Source organism: Cornus florida, unplaced genomic scaffold (assembly GCF_030987335.1).
Source record: "Cornus florida cultivar Cherokee Brave unplaced genomic scaffold, ASM3098733v1 CherokeeBrave_3.0.0_Hap2_Chr04, whole genome shotgun sequence".
Taxonomy (NCBI): domain Eukaryota; kingdom Viridiplantae; phylum Streptophyta; class Magnoliopsida; order Cornales; family Cornaceae; genus Cornus; species Cornus florida.
The window spans coordinates 33,832,869-33,850,935 of NW_026775574.1; the positions used below are offsets into that span (position 1 = coordinate 33,832,869).

Genomic DNA, 18,067 nt, shown 5'->3' on the forward strand with positions numbered 1-18,067 from the left:
CATGCCTCCATAAGTATATTTATTTATACATTGGCAATTCAATCATGCCTCCGTGTATGTACATTTATACATTGGCAATTCAACCATGCCTCCACAGGTATATTTATTCATACATTTAATTAGCAATTCATCCATGCTTTCCATATATGTATTCTATTCATACAAATATTTAGGTAATATATTTAATCATTTGACAATTCATCCATGCCCACACTTTAACCATGAATTAACTTTAAAATTAATAATACGCTAAATCATACATAGCCATCACATGCATATTATACGCATATCATTAATTTAACAACCAGCCTATTAAGATATGCCAAATAAGAATGATAATATTAATCATCTTAAATGATTTATATATATATATACCTACACATATGTTATTTAATGTATATATGTGTTTAACACCTTCTTTAATAATCCTTGATTATTTAAAATCAATATACATACATACATACATACATATATATATATATATTCATCCTTCCATACAACTCATAGACAAATTATATATACCCATATATAAATAATTATATATATATATATATATATATATACACTTCCTTCCATAACAAATTATTAATTTATTATATTTACACAAATTAGTACAACTAAATATGTCAGAAATAGTTTCCTTTAAATACTCCATACCGGTTTAAATAGTTTTCCGACACCGTCTCACTAAAACGTAAATATCTCTTATTAGGATAAGAATCTGATAATGAAATTGGTACCATTGGAAAGAGGACGAAAAATCCTTGAATTTGAGCTCAAGAATGACCCAGTTTCGATTTAAAATGACTAAGTTATGACCGTTTTAATTTTATGTCACAAACAGGCAAAATAATTGGCTGAGCTCAAACACTACTGTGAGCGCGCCCACACTTAATTAGCTCACTTGAGCTCACACAAACGCACCCACACCAGATTAGCTCACTTGAGCTCACATGTATGCACCCACACCAGATCAATCTTCTGTTGACCAAACTTAATCCATGGTCCAGATTCACATGTGCACTCTTTTGTGTACACCGCAATGCACCGAATCATTCCACTTATATCTAAACTATTCCAATGGCCCAGATTAGTGGTGTAACCTCTTACCATGCACCGTCCTACACCAGATTACTACCCTATTGTTGCGCCCACCTTACAAACGCCGCCTCCAGTGTTGTATATATATATATATATATATATATATATATATATATATATATATATTATAAATTATCTATATAATTTTGCCAAATTAAGATAGAAAATAATTCTTGAATAATTCCAAAAATATAAAACACATTCTAAAATTAATCTAAAAATTCCAGAAAATTCTCATAAATGCTAGAAACACTAATTAACCCTCTTGGGTCTAGATCCAGCCTATCGATTGATGTAAACAAAATATACAACACATATATAAAACAATAAAAATCTAAAATTCCAAAAATAAAATATAATAATTCATATTTTTAAGATTCCGTTCTAACCATCATTTAATCAATAAATTTAATCTTAAATTTTGATACTCAAGGTGAAATCCTTATGAGTTCTAAGAGGAAAGTTAGAGAAGAACTCGCCTGAAGGTTTCGAAACGAAACCGACGCTTTAAGCTTTAATTATCTCTTCCAATTCCGACGTCCTCCTTTTCAGATCCGACCTCCTCCTTGTCAGCCCTTCTTCTTCCTCCTTCTCTGTCTGTTTTATTTTTCTAACGTGTAAAACCTTTAACCCTAAAGCCTTATGTGTATTTTTATACACCTTAAATTCCAAATCCTATTCCAACTAGTATTATGAATTAAAATAATAATCTTTAAATAACTTATATCTATAAACATATATATATATATAAATATATATTCCTTCCATAATTAACTCATTAGTTAATTAAATCATATATACTTATAAATATCAATAAATATATATCTATATATATCTTTACATAACAATTATTAATTAATTATATTTATATATAATTATATATATATATATATATATATATAATTGATACAAAAGTGATCATTTAAATAATTAAATAACCACGGACCTTCATTAATTAACCCAATAAGGTTTCATACAAGCCCAAGACCACATCTTTTGGTCCAACTTTCCTTAAGCCCAATCCAATTAATTTAAATAAATAAGATAATTAATTAAATACAGAAATTAAAATACTAATTACATGAAGCACATAAACAAACAAGAATTTACAACTAAGTCATATAATACCAATAAAATCAACACACCAATAATTCAATCAATAATCAACCACACAAACAATCAATCATCATACATAATCACGAAATATAACTTAATTAAAATAAGATAATTAATCTAGCACTCAATAAAATAAAATAAATCATTAAAAAATAAAATAAAATAATTAATCCTAATTAATAAATCTTTTAAAATTATCGGGTTATTACATTCTTCCCCCCTAACAAACGGAATTCCGTCCTCGGAATTCACAAATCCATGAAAAAAACTTTGATTATTTAATTTCAAATTTCATTATTCCTTTTATCCGTGTGGAAATTAACCCATCCACACATATTCATTATTAGCAGACACATCACGTAATTAGCTAATTCCATATTTATATAATTGATAAATATAAGTACACACTAGAGACTCTCACTGGACTAAAGCAGTTTCAACCGGATAGTGGGTATCTCATGTAAAACGCACACAAAGGTGGTTACGAATCCTCCTTCTACCAGAGCCCACACATCCTTAAACCCAGCTACCCATCTCAATCGGCAATATACGCCTCCATCCTAACCACTGATCCTGAGACTCAAGCTTATATCATGGCCCATATATGTGTGTGTGTGTATGTATATATATATATATATATATATATATATATATATATATTATATATATATATATAATCCATTATATCCACATAAAAGTAAACTATCCAACCATATTATTTCAATGGCATACCATCCAACTATTCCGTTGACCTGACACGAATAAGTAGGACTTAACGCTATGGTTAATCCGTTCCCTTATAAATATATAGGTAGGACTTAACTTCTTTGGTTAATCCGTCCCTGAAATGCCACCGTCCCATACCGGTGTATTAAACCATACCATTCATAAATAAATAGGTAGGACTTAACTATTCCGTTAATCCGTCCCTAAAATACCTCCATATTATTTTATTGGTGCATAAATCCATAAAACCCATACTTCAAAATTAGGGGAAGCCTCAACGATTTACCAATACCTTCTAAATCGGTGTCTTACCATTTTCCTGATAAGACTCAATGATTTACCATTAGGACACACTAACGGACCGAATATAGAATACAATGAATCCTAAACTTAAGCTCTAAGTAAAAGAGTACACAACGCGGAAGTCACACAACGAAAGACACCCTAGGGACACTTGAACCTGGAGTGCTCTGATACCAACTGTGATACCCCCTAATTTTGGAACACGGATTGATCAAGTCCGCGCACAAAATCAAGGGATATCAAAACAATTTAAGTATTTAACAAGCACAGAATACAAAGATGAATAATAAAGAATAAATAAACCGCTGAAGAAAACTAATAAATAAATATTACTTAATGATTCTCCAACAATTACAATTCGGAAATCCCATAACTCAAGGACCCCTTAAACATTATCCAATAATCCAATACTATTTAAAAGTACACAAGATGAATAGACGAATGACAGTCTCCCAGCTGCGGATCCTCAACCTCGAGACTGGAACCTCTAATAACCTGAAAAATAAATCGTGAGTTAAACCCTACGAGCAAGTTCACTCTACCAGGCCTCTGAAAACCAATAAGCAGATCATCTCTGATCAAAACCAAACCTAATAAAGTTTTAACTTTAATAAAGCACGATATACATGTCTATATATAATTATATATACTATACTAATCACATCCATTAATAGGTTTATTAAATTTCCATACCTATTAAATAATTATTAAAATAATATTCATACCTAGACCAATCTACCATTTCATTTTATAAAAACTCTTTTGACCTTAATCCCATCCTAATCAGTTGTCTAATCATTTAAACAACAAATTATAATAAAAGAAATACTCTATTTAATCCCAACCCGATAATGATTTTAATTATTTAAATCACATATCCAAAATCCAAGTTTTGACAAATCATCCACGTCTTCCCCAATATTATTTTATTAATGTAAAATAATACACTAACCAGTAAGTACTAAACTATTCTTATTTAAGAATATCTAACCTTAATCCAATCCATACATACAACAACCATAGATGATATTTTAATCATCTAACACATAACAACGTAATTATGCTTTGGCAAATCAACCATGCCATTGTAAATATTTTTATTTATATATTGGCAATTCAACCATGCCTCCATAAGTATATTTATTTATACATTGGCAATTCAACCATGCCTCCGTGTATGTACATTTATACATTGGCAATTCAACCATGCCTCCACAGGTATATTTATTCATACATTTAATTAGCAATTCATCCATGCTTTCCATATATGTATTCTATTCATACAAATATTTAGGTAATATATTTAATCATTTGACAATTCATCCATGCCCACACTTTAACCATGAATTAACTTTAAAATTAATAATACGCTAAATCATACATAGCCATCACATGCATATTATACGCATATCATTAATTTAACAACCAGCCTATTAAGATATGCCAAATAAGAATGATAATATTAATCATCTTAAATGATTTATATATATATATACCTACACATATGTTATTTAATGTATATATGTGTTTAACACATTCTTTAATAATCCTTGATTATTTAAAATCAATATACATACATACATACATATATATATATATTCATCCTTCCATACAACTCATAGACAAATTATATATACCCATATATAAATAATTATATATATATATATATATACACTTCCTTCCATAACAAATTATTAATTTATTATATTTACACAAATTAGTACAACTAAATATGTCAGAAATAGTTTCCTTTAAATACTCCATACCGGTTTAAATAGTTTTCCGACACCGTCTCACTAAAACGTAAATATCTCTTATTAGGATAAGAATCTGATAATGAAATTGGTACCATTGGAAAGAGGACGAAAAATCCTTGAATTTGAGCTCAAGAATGACCCAGTTTCGATTTAAAATGACTAAGTTATGACCGTTTTAATTTTATGTCACAAACAGGCAAAATAATTGGCTGAGCTCAAACACTACTGTGAGCGCGCCCACACTTAATTAGCTCACTTGAGCTCACACAAACGCACCCACACCAGATTAGCTCACTTGAGCTCACATGTATGCACCCACACCAGATCAATCTTCTGTTGACCAAACTTAATCCATGGTCCAGATTCACATGTGCACTCTTTTGTGTACACCGCAATGCACCGAATCATTCCACTTATATCTAAACTATTCCAATGGCCCAGATTAGTGGTGTAACCTCTTACCATGCACCGTCCTACACCAGATTACTACCCTATTGTTGCGCCCACCTTACAAACGCCGCCTCCAGTGTTGTATATATATATATATATATATTATAAATTATCTATATAATTTTGCCAAATTAAGATAGAAAATAATTCTTGAATAATTCCAAAAATATAAAACACATTCTAAAATTAATCTAAAAATTCCAGAAAATTCTCATAAATGCTAGAAACACTAATTAACCCTCTTGGGTCTAGATCCAGCCTATCGATTGATGTAAACAAAATATACAACACATATATAAAACAATAAAAATCTAAAATTCCAAAAATAAAATATAATAATTCATATTTTTAAGATTCCGTTCTAACCATCATTTAATCAATAAATTTAATCTTAAATTTTGATACTCAAAGTGAAATCCTTATGAGTTCTAAGAGGAAAGTTAGAGAAGAACTCGCCTGAAGGTTTCGAAACGAAACCGACGCTTTAAGCTTTAATTATCTCTTCCAATTCCGACGTCCTCCTTTTCAGATCCGACCTCCTCCTTGTCAGCCCTTCTTCTTCCTCCTTCTCTGTCTGTTTTATTTTTCTAACGTGTAAAACCTTTAACCCTAAAGCCTTATGTGTATTTTTATACACCTTAAATTCCAAATCCTATTCCAACTAGTATTATGAATTAAAATAATAATCTTTAAATAACTTATATCTATAAACATATATATATATAAATATATATTCCTTCCATAATTAACTCATTAGTTAATTAAATCATATATACTTATAAATATCAATAAATATATATCTATATATATCTTTACATAACAATTATTAATTAATTATATTTATATATAATTATATATATATATATATATATATATATATATATAATTGATACAAAAGTGATCATTTAAATAATTAAATAACCACGGACCTTCATTAATTAACCCAATAAGGTTTCATACAAGCCCAAGACCACATCTTTTGGTCCAACTTTCCTTAAGCCCAATCCAATTAATTTAAATAAATAAGATAATTAATTAAATACAGAAATTAAAATACTAATTACATGAAGCACATAAACAAACAAGAATTTACAACTAAGTCATATAATACCAATAAAATCAACACACCAATAATTCAATCAATAATCAACCACACAAACAATCAATCATCATACATAATCACGAAATATAACTTAATTAAAATAAGATAATTAATCTAGCACTCAATAAAATAAAATAAATCATTGAAAAATAAAATAAAATAATTAATCCTAATTAATAAATCTTTTAAAATTATCGGGGTATTACACCAGCGCTCAAAAGCGCTGGTAAAAGCCTTAAAAATCGCTGGTAATTGAATTACCAGCACTTAACCAGCGCTTCTTTAAAAGCACTGGTAAATCCAGTGTCGGTAGGCCTTTACCAGCGCTTTTGGAAAAGCACTGGTAAAGAGCCTTTACCAGCGCTTTTGGAAAAAGTGCTGGTAAAGGAATATTTGAATTTTTTTTTTTTTAATATATTTTTTTCCCCCCTATGCCAGCGCTTTTTGGAAAAGCGCTGGTAAAGGGTTATTTGAAATTTTTTTCTTTTAATATTTTTTTTCCCTATGCCAACGCTTCTTAAAAGAGCATTGGTAAAATTATTTACATTTTTTTTTTCCCATTATTGTATTTGGAAAAAATTTCTTCACGGCTACTAAATGCATCCTAACACAAGTCAATATAAAAATACCATCCAAATTGTTTTTACAAACAACTACAAGTTAACCCTGCCAATATGAAAAATACCATCGAAATTGACTACTAATACCACCACAAGTTAAGTTAGTAAAAAATGTATACTAATACAACCACAAGTTAACCTGCCAATATGAAAATACCATCCAAATTGTCTAGATAAAGGTATTAAATGTCACACAAAAAGAATTAAGAATTTTTAACAAATGTAATACAAGTTTTTCAAAAAGAACCCATCCAAGGCGAAGGAAATTCAAAAAGCACAGCCACGACCCCATCTTCAACTTTAACTTCAACTTCAACAAGTCTTCTTGCCCATTTGATTTGAATTATCCTACATTTTTTTATAAATTCATTAAGCTCATATTATAATAAATGAAAATTTAACATATATATAAGTGAAATTAAAAGTTGATAACCTTAACTGAATTGGCATCACAACTAAAAAATGGATTTGGGGATACTCTAGGAGGAGCATTTAAAGAATCAGAATCCTTCAAAATAACAAAACAAAATACATGAAATCTTGGCATAAGTAAACATATATTTAATAAAGAGTAAAACTAATAATAAATATACCTGTCCACTACAATTTTGTTCTTGCATCTGCATTAGCATAGCCACCTGTTGTTGTAAATTTTTCAACTTGTCGTCGTACTTGGCTCGTAAATTTTCTAACTTGTTGTCATAGTCGGCTTGCATTTTTGAAATCGTCTCCTGCAACTCTACACGTGTAGCATGTGCCTCCTCCTGAGATTTTTTAGCATTATTAATCAGTTCAGCTTTACTAGGAGAGGGCCCCCAAACATCGCTTGGTGTAGGCCGAAGCCAAGCATCCGCACACGACCAGTTCTCTCTTCTCCCCTCACAATGGAGAACAAATCATTGGAGCTGCCAATAGGTGAGTCAGAGTAACTTTTTTGAAGTTCTCTTATGTTTTCCTGGCATTAAAAAAAAAAGTTTGAACTACCATGACATACTACTATGAAACATCCAGAACTGAAAACCCTAGATTCTAAATAAAGCATAAAAGAACCGAAATCCCAACAAGCTATGAACATGTAATGCTTAAATATACATGTGCATGTATAATATATACCTAAGCTTTCATGATAAAAACAAAAGGATTTAAATGAAGTAAATAGAGAAGAAAAAAAAATCAAATTTTTATCAAATTAGTAGTTCTTTTAATACATTGTGCTAAGTATACACTTAATAAAAAATGTAATCGAGTCGTTATAGAAGAGGAAAAATCAAATTAGTAGTCTTTTGAGGTACCAAACATTGTGCTAAAGTATACAATATGATTAAAGAAATTGCCAACTTATGAGTATTGTTGTTTATGTCTAAATTTGAATGTCCCATCTAATTGAAGAATCTTATATAGGTAATTGGACAAAAGACTTGGTGTGCAATTATTATTATAGGACACATAATTCTATGTCTTTTATTTAATTAAATTCACTAGGCAAAAGTTTTTGCACCTAATATTATATTTTACTTTTTCCCTAGGTTATCATTTGTAGTTTCCTAAGCATTTTCTGTCCTAAAATGGGTAAAAATGTAGAAACCAAATGTGCTTCCTGATTCAGTAGAAAATAATTAGTATAAGATATCTATAATGCAATAGAAGAAAAAGCAAGTAAAATTGTTAGCAGAATAATTTCTCTGGATGCATTTATTCTTCCAAACACTCACTGTCCATAGAAAGAAGGAAAAAAAGGTGAAGGGTGAAATTGAATTTGAGTAATTTACTAAGGAGATGTGAAACCTCTTCTGTAATTGTGTTTCTTTCTGCCTTTAAGTTTGGTATACTTTAAGGTAAATCAACATAATTTCTCAGTGATCATGATTCGTGTGTGTGTGAGAGAGAACTACTAATTTGATTTTCATGCCAAGCTTTTTGAAGATGGAAATCTTTTCAGAATTGAAAAAAAAAAAAGAATCTAAATTGGATTAGAAATCTGTAGAGATTGAATCTGAAACAATTTTTATCAACATGCCAAGCTTTTTGAAGATGGAAATCTTTCCAGAACTGAGAAAAAAGAAAAAAGAAAAAAAGAATCTGAATTGGATTAGAAATCTGCAGAGATTGAATACAATTTTTACCAACATGCCAAGTTTTTTGAAGATGGAAATCTTTTCAGAACTGAAAAAAAAAAAAAGAAAAAGAATCTGAATTGGATTAGAAATCTGCAGAGATTGAATCTGAAACAATTTTTATCAACATGCCTAGCTTTTTGAAGATGGAAATCTTTTCAGAACTGAAAAAAAAAGAAAAAAAGAATCTGAATTGGATTAGAAATCTGCAGAGATAAAATCTGAGACAATTTTTATCAACATGCCAAGCTTTTTGAAGTTGGAAATCTTTTCAGAACTGCAAAAAAAAAAAAATAAAGAATCTGAATTGGATTAGAAATCTGCAGAGATTGAATCTGAAACAATTTTTACCAACATGCCAAGTTTTTTGAAGATGGAAATCTTTTCAGAACTGAAAAAAAAAAAAAAAAAAAAAAAAAGAATCTGAATTGGATTAGAAATCTGCTGAGATTGAATCTGAAACAATTTTTATCAACATGCCAAGCTTTTTGAAGATGGAAATCTTTTCAGAACTGAAAAAAAAAAAAAAAAAAAGAATCTGAATTGGATTAGAAATCTGCAGAGATTGAATCTGAAACAATTTTTATCAACATGCCAAGCTTTTTGAAGATGGAAATCTTTTCAAAACTGAAAAATGAAAAAAAGAAAAAAAAGAATCTGAATTGGATTAGAAATCTACAGAGATTGAATCTGAATCAATTTTTATCAACATGCCAAGCTTTTTTGAAGATGGAAATCTTTTCAGAACTGAAAAAAAAAAAAAAAAAAAGAATTTGAATTGGATTAGAAATCTACAGAGATTGAATCTGAAACAATTTTTACCAACATGCCAAGTTTTGAAGATGGAAATCTTTTCAGAACTGAAAAAAAAAAAAAAAAGAAAAAAAAAGAAAAAAAGTAATCTGAATTGGATTAGAAATCTGCAGAGATTGAATCTGAAACAATTTTTATCAACATGTTAAGCTTTTTGAAGATGGAAATCTTTTCAGAACTGAAAAAAAAAAAAAAAAAAGAATCTGAATTGGATTAGAAATCTGCAGAGATTGAATCTGAAACAATTTTTATCAACATGCCAAGCTTTTTGAAGATGGAAATCTTTTCAGAACTGAAAAAAAAAAAAAAAAAGAAATCTGAATTGGATTAGAAATCTACAGAGATTGAATCTGAAACAATTTTTATCAACATGCCAAGCTTTTTGAAGATGGAAATCTTTTCAGAACTGAAAAAAAAAAAAAAAAAAAAAAATCACAGCAAGAACTTTATAGATCATGAACAAGTGTTTAGTGGCCTTTACATAGCTTGTATATAATATTTGAAGTTGTCTACATTCAAAAGACTATTGCGACAATATATGAGTAACAAATTAACACAAACAACAAACAACAAACAACAAATAGCAAATACTTCTTCTCCACAACACAAATCAATCAACAAGAAGCCTCCACATACAATGATCCCATACTCTCACGCTTTTCAACAAATACAAGAAAGTAAATTGCCTCCACACGGGCCGATGATTTAAAAATTGGTCACTTCAAGGCACGTGACCCCCTAATACAGCGTAAAGAGTTTAAAAATTGGTCACTTCAAGGCACATGACCCCCTTTTTGCAAAATGGAAGCGTGAAAACTTACAATCATCTCCGAAGTAGCAGCATTAGTAGCTTTGCCATCCTTATTTACATGTGTGCGGATGAATAAATCTGCACGAGAAAGCTGAATACCTTCGTCTTCCTCAATCTATAAAAGAATACATTGTGATATATATTATTTACCATTAACATTTATAATCATTCAACGACATAAGAATTGAAATAATTTATATTTTCCATAAAAACTTCAACTAACCTCGGCAGAAACACGTGCAAAGCTTTTTGTCTCTGTAGTATGCATCATTATCTGCTTCCCACGACATTCTTTATTTTTTTTGCTGACCTCCTGCAAAAAGTGAGAAAAAGTAAAAGTTCTTTGAGTAAAGAACATTCCACCTAAAATAATGACTGAAAGCAGGTAAACTATAAATTCAACTCATTGATTTCAAAAAACATTGTGATAGATGGAGGATTACCTTCGCTATAGGCGTACCCCAATGCCTAACCAAAAATTCCCAATGCTCCTTTTCAACATTAGGTGGTGGGTTTGCCAATCTTTCTTCATCTGTATCCCTAATTGAGTAGTATTCATTTTTCCACTCACACTTATACCCCCTCCATTTTTTTCCTATGGAGGATATTGTCCACTGTTTTGTCATGATTCCCACATTATATTTTCCCTAAAAATGTGATAATTGTTGTATGTTAGTCCACTTTTTCCATAAAAATTATTTTAATGTTATTGAAGGGTTTTACCTTTACAATGTTCAACATATCCTCCTTCAGCCGTTTAGGCATCTCCTACCAAGTTTTGTAGCACAAAGGAGCTAATTCACCCTTCCGGGCAAGTGTTCCCAGATAATTAGTATATGTACCACTCCTAGGACCGATCGGCTGTCCAAACTTATTAACCCTAAACAAAAATTAACAATTGTAGATGTTTAGTACAAAAATAAAGATAGAAATCCTTTTTTCTCCTTCATATTGAATATAGTCTGATTATGTAAACTATATAAGATGATCTATATATATATGTACCTTAAAGGGAATAAGGTTTTCGCGTCTATGACATTCTTGCATCGTGTCGGACCCCGTCTCTTCTTCAGCGGTGGTTGGGATGATTTTGAAGTTGAAGCTTCGGTATTTTTTTCACTCACTTTTTCCACTTCACTAACCGTTCGTTTCATTGTCAACTTATTATTTATCCTTCCTAGAAAAGCAAACAAAAAAGTGAGAATTCAGTTAAGAGAATGCAATCAAATTGTTAAAAAAAGACAATAAAATTATAATTCAACAAAACATCTAAACATCAGCACGGGCAATTTAATAACTATGACACAGTGGTAATTATTGACTCTTATTCCAGGTCAAAGTATTAAGTTGGATCCAATGCAACCGATTACAAGCCAATCTGTAATGCCATCGAGAATCGATGAATAAAATAGCTAATGGACGATAGATATATAGTTGAGCAAGATCAACAATTCAGTGGATTGTCCCTCATTGGACTAAGTCTCTGGTTTTTCCCTGTTTATGGTCTTTCACATGAAAATATTGTGTCCATACTATATTTTATGCATGAATATTGCGGTTGTGTTGAAAGAATTCAAAACCTAACGGATATAAACAAAAATCCAAATCATAATAATCATAACTAACTAGCTAAATTTTAAAGAGTTTAATTGTAATTCAAAAAGTTACTTTGTTGCAAATTAATATCCATAAGACCTATTCATTCTCTCTCTAGGTCTAATTTACCAATATGCTTTGACGCATCAGAGTCTTGGGCAACAATCTCACGTACTCACAACTTTCTTTTTCCTTTTCACTTTCCGTTAATGTCAACATGCTCAGCACATGCATCCATTGTAAAACAACATCCCTATAAAACACTATTTTGTATGTTCCATCATTTTACATACCATCGCAAAACTGACTGCATCGATATAGAGCCAAAAATGGCTCTTCTTTTCAATCTTTTCACAAAAAAAAAAAAAGCGCTGGTATCGTAACACCAATACCAGCGCTTTTCCTTAAAGCGCTGGTACTGTAACACCTACACCAGCGCTTCAGTAGAAGCGCTGGTACTGTATCACCTATACCAGCGCTCTTCCCAAAAGCGCTGGTAAAAGACTAATCTATTGTAGTGTAAGGAATAATTTTAAATGAATTTATAAAAAATTAAAAAGCAGGAAAAGCAATCTTCAATATCTTCAAATAATATTAGCCAATCAAACGCAAGTTATCCCCTTCTTGATTGCTAATGCAAAGGAAACCGGGACAAAGGCTGAAGTATAATTGTCACACTGTCAGCAATAGCAAGAACATAGCAAGCTTAGTGTCTTGTAGCATACAAAAACAAAAATTTTTGTTCAAGTAGGAGGCAAAAGATCTTTAACTTCCATTTCAATATTCTCTCAATGTTTGGTTTTCAAAGTTTCAGAGAGTTAAGAACCCTTTTTGCAATTTGCAGTGGGTTGGTCAGTCACTTGAGGGGTGGGGTGATTCGCTTCTACGTTTAGGGAAGAGAAGACAACAGAAAGTGAAATTTTTTGAAGACAACATAATAGACCTCCAACCTCAATCTAATCTGTTTAGAAAACTGGTCATAGAGCTGGTCATCTAACTTAGCATTAGTTCAAATAAGAAATGATCATTACTTATAAGATAATGTTATGATTATCCTAAACAGGTCTATGAATTAGTTTATGGTCTCTGAACTTTGTTGAAGTGTATTTTTTTAATAATAATAATTAAAAATAAAAATAAACCTTAATTGAAATATGTACTTATTTTGTGACTCGGGTGGAAGCCATAATATCACAACATCCAGGAGTATCTGGTGTAGTTGTTGTTGGACTTCCAGACACTCGATTTACGGAGATGGTTGTTGCTTGTATTCAAATAAGAGACAATTGGAATTGGATCAATTTGGGATCTCATATCTCAGCAAAGAACATTGAATTTTGCTTATCCAGTGAGATCCTCCGGCACTTTTGTAAAAAGAAGAACTTAACTAGGTATTTCTATTAATCTTTATACTATATCAATGCTTACCTTCAGCCTTTTTATTTCTCCTTCTTTATGATATAGGTATTCATAAAGTTTTCTATTTTTTTTTTTTATTTTTTTTTTACAGGTTTAAAATACCCAAAACTTTTGTTATATGGAAGAAGTCATTTCCATTGAAAACAACTGAAAAATTAATAAGAGATCAAGTTAAAAGAGAAGTTATATCTCATGTTCAATATCTACCTAGCAATCTATAACTACAATTTATTTATTTATTCGATTAATTAATTAATTTCATCTAAGAAGTGGGTGTGGAACATTAAAAAATAGTAATAATAATATTATTATTAATTTTATCTACCGTAAATTCCAATTCCTATTCCTATTCCAATTTCCAATTCCAATTTGGAATTTGGTATTATTATAAAAAGGTTGTGTTATTTGCTAACACTCCTGGCTTTCTCAACTCTTTCCCAATCCAAAAACCCTAGAAGAAGGTGCAGGAAGGAAGGATGGTCTCAAAAACTCTCTACTTTCGCATGCAAACTTCAATGGATAATTACTGGTACAATTCTTCAACGGAGAATGTAGGGATTGAATGGTACCATGTTAATTTATTAAGCAACTACGACTAAGACGATTGGGACAGTGACTAAAACTTCGACCCCAACAGAAAACAGAGAACAAAGAAAACTAAGAAGAACAGAGAAGAAAAGCAGCCGGTGCCAATCCAAGCTAAAGTTTAAGAGTTAAAGTTTTCTCAATGTTGGAACACAAAAAAGAAAGAAAGAAAGAAATTACCTGAAAAACGAAATCAGACAAAACTTGTTCCAACAATCCTAGCTAAGATCGATTATTTCCTCCTGTACAAAGAAAAAAAAATTGAAAACAACAATCTTAAGTACAGAATGAGATCAAATAGTGGTTGCAGATCATTGAAATTAGGAGGATGCGTTGTCGCGTGAAATCAAACCCACCTGATCTCAAATCAAACCCACTCGAAGCACTTCTTCCCCTTCACGTGAAATTAGGAGGATCTTGTTTACTGCTTTGGTTGTTTCCTCTGAATTGCTGTTTCTGCATTCCCGGCTAGATGATGGCTAGATGATGTCTGGAATATGAATGGGAAGTGGAGAACAGCTGAAAAATTAGGGCTATTACAAAATGAAAGGATTAGGGCTTTGCAAAATGAAATGGGAAAGTGGAGAATGCAATGTTAATTCCCCACAAAACGACGTAGTTTTAGGGCCCAAATATTCTCTATATATAAAATCAACGGAGGGAAAAAATGGAGGGAAGGGAAAAAATGGGGACACCTATACCAGCGCTCCTAAAAGAAACGCTGGTATTACACATATACCAGCGCTCCTACAAAAAGCACTGGTACTATTACCATTACACCTATACCAGCGCTTTTTTAAAAAAAAAGCGCTGGTATTACACCTATACCAGCGCTCCTAGGAGCGCCGGTAATATTTAGACCTATACCAGCGCTCCTATAAAAAGCGCTGGCACTATTACCATTACACCTATACCAGCGCTTTTTTAAAAAAAAAGCGCTGGTATTACACCTATACCAGCGCTCCTAGGAGCGCCGGTAATATTTAGACCTATACCAGCGCTCCTATAAAAAGCGCTGGCACTATTACCATTACACCTATACCAGCGCTTTTAAAAGAAGCGCTAGTATTACACCTATACCAGCGCTTCTATTAGAAGCGCTGGTAATATTTAGACCTATACCAGCGCTCCTACAAAAATGCTGGTACCATTATATGTATACCAGCGTTCCTATAAAAAGCGCTGGTACCTAATATGTTGTAATGACCTCAAGAATCACTTGATTCAGAGTCCGGATGAAGAAGATATAGCTAACGGAAGAAAAAAGGGTAAAACGGTAAAAGGAGCCAACCTAAGAACATCTAACCAGTTAGGAGGCCAAAAATAGAGGTTCCAATTCTGCCCATGCACATGTAACTGGTTACAAGATCCTTTCTAACCGGTTAGGAGGCAAAAATAGAAAGTTCAACAAAAACCTGGCAGTAGGGGTTTTTCGGTAAAAAGTGGGTTTTTGAGGCCCTAAATGACATTTTCTGGAAAAACACAAAGAAGAAACCCCCCTCAAAATCAAGTTTTCTACTTGATTTTGCAGAATAAAATGAAAAAAAACTCACTGTGAAATACCCAAAATGCCCCTCCATGAAATCAAGTCTTGAAGGTCAAAAAGCTGCTAAAATGTAAAACTAAAAGCTGAACTTTGCGATGGATTTTTCGGTACCAAGATGACATTTTCTGGAAAAACACGAAGAAGAAACCCCCCTTCAAATCATGTTTTCTAACTGACCATGTCAAGATCAGAATTAATTTCCTAAAGAAAAACCCCAAAATGCCCTTAGACCAGATTATGCAAATAAAATGTAAAATGAGTTCATAGGAGGCTCATTTCACCAAGGAAGGAGTTTTTCTTGAAACGATCATGCACGCAAACGTAACTTACCTATTAGGACATGCTACAATGATCCATGGCTTAAAAATATCGCCGATGCAAAATACGACCCCCCCCCCCCCCCGACGGCCAAAATGACAAAAAAAAGCTTGGAACGAAAACTTGGAACTCAAAATTATGAAATGGTTTCAAAATGCCGTTTGGCCCTTGGCCACACTTCATACATAATTAATAAATGCTAATGGATGAATTTCATACACAATGCACGCTCTAGTGCAAAATAGCATACTAAAACGCATGACTTTTCATATATTCTCATTAAATGCAAGATTTAACATCCATGACATATATGTAATTCCAAAAGAAGTTTGGCCCTTGGCCTCATGTCATATACATAAAATGAGAATAAAAAAGTGTGTTTAGGCACACATTACAAGTTTAGAATCAAATATACAAATTTGACAAATAAGGCTACAAATGACATTTCAAGCCAACCTTTACAAAAATGGAAATCTTCAAGTCCACAAACCATCCAAGCGTAATGAGAATCTCAACTTTGATTCCTGTACCTGAAAAATGTCCCCACTACGTGAGTGAGTAACATAAAGCTACTCGTAGGAAATGAGCATGCATCGACCTAGCATTTTACAATTTTATCACCTTAAGGTGAAATATGTTAAAGGGGTTCATGCCACCTAACGTCTATGTCAAGATGAGACTCAGGGAGCATCCTAAGCTACCTTAGAACATTTCTAGCATAAATCACATCATTCATGCAATTCAAACAATATAGAAGCATGCTATATAAAGCAACAAGATATAAATTCTCAAAGTTATCAACTTGAAATCTAAAATACGAAAATAACTAAATATAGCAATTTAGTATAATTAGAATTTCTAATACCACACATCAAAACATAGATTCTCTAAGTTATCAACTTGAAATTTAAAATTGCGAAAATGACAAAAGTGGTCATGCCACCTAACGTCTATGTTCCAAATGGATCTATAGGATCATTCATAAGCTACATTTGAACATTTAGCATAAATGTACTTAACAACATTAAATCGCAATTAACTAAAATTACAAGTCACAATTAAGCATGATTGTCAACTTGGAATTGAATGCGAAATCAAATTTTGGAAGACTTGGACATCAAATCTTGGATAATGCCAAAAACTACGGTTATTCTGGCATTAACTCGCTGGGAATACCACCCTAAGTGCGCACTATATTGTAGGGAGCTCTTTATCTCCCGTACTAAATTCAAACTCTAGCCATGTCACAGTAACAATGTCTCAAGTGACTCCAAAATAAATAAATTAACAACTCATATACGTATTATAGTACACGAAACTACCTTCATGCACAAGTAGGTTGAAACCACACAATACATGCTCTAAATGCCCAACTACTATAGGATGACAATGTCGAATCTTAAGAGTGTGATTCGTTACACGCTATAATAACATCACATGTCCAATCTTCAGTGTGCGATTCGTTACACGCTATAATAATATAATTCAATATTGAAAACATGAACTGAAGAATCTAATAGAAATCCAAAATCATGATTTAGATATATAATCAATGTCAAACATATGATTAAATCATTAACTCAATAGAAACGAAAACTAATTACATAACCTAATTAATTTCTCTAAGTTTCCAATCTAAATCAAATGATCTCTAATTAACACATGTTAAACAATATAGCATGGTCATTGC

General features: G+C 31.5%; 1 protein-coding gene across 6 annotated transcripts; it reads right to left on the minus strand.

The window, feature by feature from the left end:
• Positions 1–6,761: 6,761 nt before the first annotated feature.
• LOC132303130 (uncharacterized) lies at positions 6,762–15,086 on the minus strand. 6 transcript variants are annotated; one of them, XM_059800242.1, is made up of 10 exons: positions 14,870–15,086; positions 14,694–14,755; positions 11,919–12,090; positions 11,637–11,793; positions 11,357–11,560; positions 11,137–11,226; positions 10,924–11,028; positions 7,769–7,939; positions 7,615–7,683; positions 6,762–7,523 (listed from the first exon to the last, which is right to left on the minus strand). In XM_059800242.1, exons 4-10 carry the CDS (start codon positions 11,676–11,678, stop codon positions 7,488–7,490), a joined length of 717 nt encoding a protein of 238 aa, XP_059656225.1. In that variant the 5' UTR covers positions 11,679–11,793; positions 11,919–12,090; positions 14,694–14,755; positions 14,870–15,086; the 3' UTR covers positions 6,762–7,487. The 6 variants fall into 6 exon arrangements, with proteins under 6 accessions (XP_059656225.1, XP_059656222.1, XP_059656224.1 ...); XM_059800239.1 differs by having other exon boundaries at positions 7,609–7,683; XM_059800241.1 differs by lacking the exon at positions 14,694–14,755 and having other exon boundaries at positions 7,609–7,683.
• Positions 15,087–18,067: the final 2,981 nt, after the last annotated feature.